The 6,546-nt window shown below is 36.2% G+C and overlaps 1 protein-coding gene across 1 annotated transcript; it reads right to left on the reverse strand.

Annotated features, from left to right (window-relative positions):
• Positions 1 to 1,027: 1,027 nt before the first annotated feature.
• Positions 1,028 to 3,627, reverse strand: LOC127122994 (uncharacterized). Its single transcript, XM_051053263.1, has 7 exons — positions 3,592 to 3,627; positions 3,240 to 3,479; positions 2,589 to 3,146; positions 1,896 to 2,446; positions 1,583 to 1,601; positions 1,268 to 1,492; positions 1,028 to 1,207 (listed from the first exon to the last, which is right to left on the reverse strand). Exons 1-7 carry the CDS (start codon positions 3,625 to 3,627, stop codon positions 1,028 to 1,030), a joined length of 1,809 nt encoding a protein of 602 aa, XP_050909220.1.
• Positions 3,628 to 6,546: the final 2,919 nt, after the last annotated feature.

Genomic DNA, 6,546 nt, shown 5'->3' on the forward strand with positions numbered 1-6,546 from the left:
ATAAAAAAGGGCTCCCTAGGAGTACCTATGACACTTTTGATGCTAACACCTTCCCTCTGTGTAACCAACCCCCTTACATGTAATCTCTGGCATTTTATTAGTTTTGATTTGAAAACTTCTTGTCTTTGGGTTTTTTTCGTACTTTTCCCTTTTCCTTTGGAAACACTAAAAGCGTGGTGGCGACTCTGATTTTATTGACGTTAAGTTTATACATAGCTTAATGGTCATGAATTTACCGCTACAACTATCCCATTTCCATTCAGGAATAGATAACAGTTGTAACAAACCAGAAGGCTTCTGATGCTCAATCTTTGATTTCTGACAAATCAAACACAAATACACCAATTCCGCAATCTCTTTCTTCATACCAGGACACCAAAACAAATTCCTCAAATCTTGATACATATTAGTAGCACCGGGATGAATACTCAAACCACTACGATATCCTTCATCAAGAATCCTCTTTCTCAAATCCAAAACATCGGGAACAAAAACTCTATCATGACACCTCATGATACCATTCTCACCAATCCAAAAATGACACCTTTACCTTGATTGATCAACGTCAATCGATCTACGAAAACCAAATCAGATTTCTGACCTTCTCGAATCTCATCCAAAACTCCACTAGTAAGCTTCAACATACAAATCTTCACTCCAAAATAAGTCTCTTCACAAACCAAACTCATATCTCGAAATTGTTCAAGCAAATCCAATTCTCTCACCATCAACATCGACATATGCAAAGATTTCCTACTCAAAGTGTTGGCTACAACATTCACTTTTCTAGGATGGTAATTCAAACCAAAATCATAATGCTTGAAGAATTCCAACCATCTCCTTTGCCTCATATTCAACTCTTTCTGATCAAACAAATACTTCAAACTCTTATGATCACTAAACACATCGAATCTTGACCCAAACAAACAATGTCTCCAAATCTTCAAAACAAACACAACAGAAGCTAATTCCAAATCATGAGTCGGATAATTCCTCTCATGCACTTTGAGTTGCCTTGAAGCACAAGCTATAACTTGTTGATTCTGCATTCTCCTAAACCCATCAAAGAAGCATCACAATACACAACAAATGATTCTGATGGATTCGGTAAAATCAAAACAGGAGCAGTAGTCAATCTCCTCTCCAACTCTTGAAAACTAGCTTCACACTGTGCAGTCCAAATGAAAGCTTGACCTTTCCTAGTAAACTATGTTAACGACAAAGATAACTTAGAAAATCCTTCAATAAACTTTCTATAATAACTTGCCAAACCAAGAAAACTACGAATCTCAGACACAGATTTTGACGCTTCCCATTGAGATATAGCCTTAATATTAGAAGGTACAACTGAAATACCACCACTAGAGATCACATGGCCAAGGAAACTCACTTCCTTCAACCAAAACTCGCACTTTGAAATTTTAGCAAACAACTGCTTCTCTTTCAATACAGATAAAACAATCCTCAAATGCGCAGCACGATCCTCTTCACTCTTCAAATAGATCAAAATATCATCGATAAACACAACAACAAACTTATCGAGATATTTATGAAAAATACGATTCATGTACTCCATAAATACATCAGGTGCATTCATCACACTGAAAGGCATCACCGAATACTCATAGTGTTCATACCTTGTTCTAAAAGCAATCTTCTAAATATCTTCAGCTTTCACATGGATCTGATGATAGCCAAACCTCAAATCAATCTTGCTAAACACACAAGCACCAACCAACTGATCCATCAAATCATCAATCCTCGGAAGAGGATACTTATTCTTGATAGTAACCTTATTCAGTTGTCTGTAATCCACACACAACTTCATAGTACCTTCTTTCTTCTTAACTAACAAGACAGGTGCACCCCACGGTGACACACTCGGACGAATAAACCTCTTATCAAGCAAATCCTCTAGTTGACTCTTCAACTCTTTCAACTCAGATGGTGACATCCGATACGCAGCCATCAACACCGGACTAGTACCAGGAATCAAATCAATCGTGAACTCAACTTCACGTTCAGACGGCAAATCGCTAACCTCATCAGGAAACACTTCAGGAAAATCACGAACAACTGGAAATTCACCCATTGTTCCATTTTCACTAAGCTTCAAACTTGCCACCAACATAAACACTTCAGCACCATCTCGCACAGATTCATTCACTTGTTGAGTAGACAAGAATACATCACCTTCCTTCTCTGGCTCAAGAAAAAGAACAGCTTTCGCAAAAAAATTGATATAGACATGGTTGGCCCTCAACCAGTCCATTCCCAAAATAACATCAAGTTCACTCAATGTAAGGCACACTAAATCAACTTCAAAATCTTTATCACAAATATTCAACGAACATTTCAAACAAACAGATGAAGTAGTCACTGAACCCATAGGCGGAGTATCAGTAACCATGCTTCCATGCATAACAGATAATTTAAGATTCAATCTCTTAGCACAATCCAAAGAAATAAAAGAATGCATCGCACCGGTATCAATAATAGCAATCAAAGGCATATTATTAATAAAGCACGTACCTCGAATCAATCTCTCCTCAGCAGAAGTATCAGCACCAGACAATGAAAACACTTACCCTTTGGCTTGCTCCTTCTTCGGCTTGCTCCTTCTTCGGCTTGTTACACTTGCTATTAATGTGCCCTTGCTCACCACAGTTGTAGCAAGTCACATTCGAACCAACTCTGCAATCAAAAAATTTGTGACCTTGCTTTCCACACTTGAAACAAGTCACATCGCCCTTAGGACACTCAGGAGAACGATGTCCCTCAACACCACATCTGAAGCACTTGACAGGAGTGTGAGATCCTCCCCAACTCGGCTTCTTTCCATCACCAGCTTTCTTCTTGCAATCATACAGCTTCCCTTGGAATTTCCATTTTCCTTTCTTATCATGCAAGGACTTGTAATGAGCTGCACTCTCACGACTATCCTCATCATAGATCTTACTCTTGTTAACCAACTCTAAAAATCTCGTAATCTGTTGGCAACCCATTGCCTTCTTGATATCAGGTCTCAAGCCATTCACAAACTTAACACACTTGGATCTCTCAGCATTAGCAGTATTGTAATGGGGACAAAATTTGATCAACTCCTCAAACTTTGCAGCATACTCAGCTACGGTACCATTACCTTGCTTCAACTCAAGGAATTCAATTTCCTTCTTTCCACGAACATCTTCTGGAAAATACTTCTCCAGAAAAGCATCACGGAAAAGTGCCTAAGTCACTTCAATGCCATTCTCATCAAATCTCTGAACAGTGTTGCGCCACCAATCCTTGGCTTCTTTCTCAAGCATATGAGTGCCAAACTGCACCTTCTGCGCATCTGAACAATTCGTAACTCGAAATATTTTCTCAATCGCCTTCAACAACTCTTGAGCTTTGTCAGGTTCATGAGTTCCTTCAAAAGTTGGCGGATTGTTCCTCTGGAACTTCCCCAAAGCACGAAACTCATCAGCATCACGCTCCTAATCACCAGCATTCATTTGCGGAATGGCACCAGCCAACAGAGCCAATATCGCCGCAAGCGCATCATCATTCCTTCCAGCAACCATCTTCCTGCTACACCAACCAATCAACCACAACAACAAGGATTGTTAAATAAACTGTATCCATTGTGTCATATAATTGCTCTGATACCACTAATGTAATACCCACCAAACTACTACTACTCAACTACAACATACAATTGCATAATCGGAGTAAATTAAAGCATGCATACACGAGGGAATCACATTTACTTCTGCCATAAACAACACATGCAATGGTCACATACAAGTAACACGAATTATAAATCAAAACCAAATAACCAACATGTAAACTCAGACAGCGGAATAACATCTCTCTTCATAAATGGTAAATAATGATGATTCCCATAAATCATCTACCACAAAATATCGTTTTGGGCTCTAAGGCCACTCAACATCAAAACCAACATATCCAAATAACAAGATAAAAGAGAGCACAACAATATCTCTCAACATCAAAACACAATAAGAACTAGCCTCAGAATCTAATCCTTGTGCGAAGCACCACTATCTCTGGTACCTGAGCGATGTCGCGATAGAACATCATTCCAACAGAAGGGTGAGAATTCAAATCATTATAGAAAAAATATAATAATATGAAATGTATGACAAACATACATATATTATTAGAATTCGTCACGCTTCATACAAACATGCATCATATCATCTTATTAAAGAATCACATGTTTACCATCATACGACATGACTCAACAATCCACAAGTATTCATTTATAAATACTAAATGATGTACAAAATTCATATTTCACAACATATCAATTTCATGTACATATTATCATCCATCATCATTTACAAATCATCATCAAATATGTATACAACTTTCACATGATTTCATAATGTATACAAGTCACCATTTCATCATATATATCACAAATATGCACACATATCACATCAACAATTCATATCAAATGGATCACCTAAAATCCACATATATGCATACCTACCAAAATCATATCCATACAATCATATCACATAATCACACAAACAACAATTCACACCGACACGTGCGACTCAATCTGTGACTCAATGCGATATGCATGTGGATCCCATCCGTTATCATTTCCGACTTGCTGAGCATCTCTCAAATAGACTAGATAACTACCTCTAAAGCTCGATTCGTCCTTAAGCTTTCAAACCCCATTCGACGTTAGGTTTGGGACAAGCAAATAATCTACGCGAGATTACCCAACATTGCCTCTTTCATAGACTCGTGCTAGTGTAAGTGTGCAACAACAACAAGACTCATGCAATTAAGACGGTCGTAACCCCTTAATCGTACATAATCATACCACAACCAACATTTGCACAACATACACCTAACATGACTTCAATCCCAAACAATACATCAAATAGCATTCAGCATCTCATCACAACACATTAACATAAAGAAAACAAGTCAATTCATGTTATTAATCAAATTTACCAATTCACATAATCACATACATAATTTCAAGTATTATGTTTCTTCATAAAATCCATCTAAAACCATCCAATACATGCCAAACAATAGAAAACATGTCATTCACATTCACCACACATATAACATACATCCACATTAGGATTCTTTTGATAAAATATTAATCTATTGTTTTCAAAATGAATATTACGTTATATATAATATTATTAGCTTCATAACGGTCCAAACGGAACCTCAAACGGAGTTACGGTTCAAAAGTTATTGAATTTACAAGTTTTTCAAAATGCTGTCAAAACCAGAAAATTTGTTGTTGCGAAAATGCTGTCAAAAACCAGAAAAACTGTTGTTGCGAAAATGCTCATGTCCAACATGAATTTTCATCATAAAACCACATTAATCCATCATTTTCATAAAATAAATAGTTATACAACCTATATATATCATATAACAACTATTAGGATCATAGAAACAAGATTCTAAGCTCCACTAATTTTCACCAAAATCCCAAATCAACCATTTTCAAGTGAAACTCAAACATGCAATTATACACCAAATCATGTTCTATACACATACCCATTCATGTAATTCAATATATAAACATCATAGCATAACATAAACATCAATTTCATGGATTAAAACATAAACACGTGTTAGGGTTTTCTCAAAAATCAAAATCCCCAAATCCTAAGTTCATGATATCTAACCCACATACATTACATACATTATGTTTACCCATAACCACTTGAAATCCCACCCTTACCTTAGCATATATGAAATCTCTAGATCCTTCTTCTTCTAGTTTCCTCTTCTCCTCTTTCTCTTCTCTTCTCTTCTCTTCTCTCTTCTTCTCTTGTTTTACAAAACTAACTCTAATCTCTAAAACTCTTACTATCTTTTTAACTCATAATGGGCTTAACCCACTTATCCATCCATTCTAATTAATTAGGCCCATTACTAGACAATTGCTATTTCTACTCTTAAAATTCAATTATTCAAATAACACATATATTCAAATAATTCAAATAATCACCAAAACACATATTTAATTAATTATCACACCAAGTAATGATTAATTAAAATAAACATCTAATAAATAAATACGGAAATTAAATCGGGGTGTTACAATCAACGCTCGGAAGGAACGTTTTTCATTAGAGTAAATAGCTAAAGGAACTTCTGAAGAAGTTTAACTTGTCAGAATGTAAGCAAGCAAAGACTCCAATGCATCCTACATGTATTCTGGAAAAAGAAGAGGTAAGCAGTAAGGTAAATCAGAAGTTATTCAGAGGTATGATAGGCTTTTTCCTTTATCTAACCGCTTCTAGACCTGATATTTTATTCAGTGTCTACTTATGTGCTCGCTTCGAATCATATCCTAGAGAAACTCACTTAACTATTGCTAAGAGAATCTGTAGGTATTTGAAAGGTACTACTAACCTTGGTTTGTTTTATAGAAAATCAAGTGAATACAAATTAGTAGGCTATTGTGACGCTGATTATGCTGGAGACAAAATAGAAAGGAAAAGTACTTCTGGAAGTTGTTAATTTCTGGGAGATAACCTGATCTCATGG

Source organism: Lathyrus oleraceus, chromosome 2 (assembly GCF_024323335.1).
Source record: "Lathyrus oleraceus cultivar Zhongwan6 chromosome 2, CAAS_Psat_ZW6_1.0, whole genome shotgun sequence".
Lineage (NCBI taxonomy): Eukaryota > Viridiplantae > Streptophyta > Magnoliopsida > Fabales > Fabaceae > Lathyrus > Lathyrus oleraceus.

Bases quoted from the DNA above. Each gene is read 5' to 3' on its own strand.
- LOC127122994 (XM_051053263.1), bottom strand. From the start codon at position 3,627: ATGGATACAGTTTATTTAACAATCCTTGTTGTTGTG. The intron at 3,480-3,591 runs GTTGATTGGTTG...GCTGGTGATTAG, and splicing joins TAACAATCCTTGTTGTTGTG to GAGCGTGATGCTGATGAGTT. The intron at 1,208-1,267 runs GCAAGTTATTAT...TCGTTAACATAG, and splicing joins TTCGTAGTTTTCTTGGTTTG to TTTACTAGGAAAGGTCAAGC.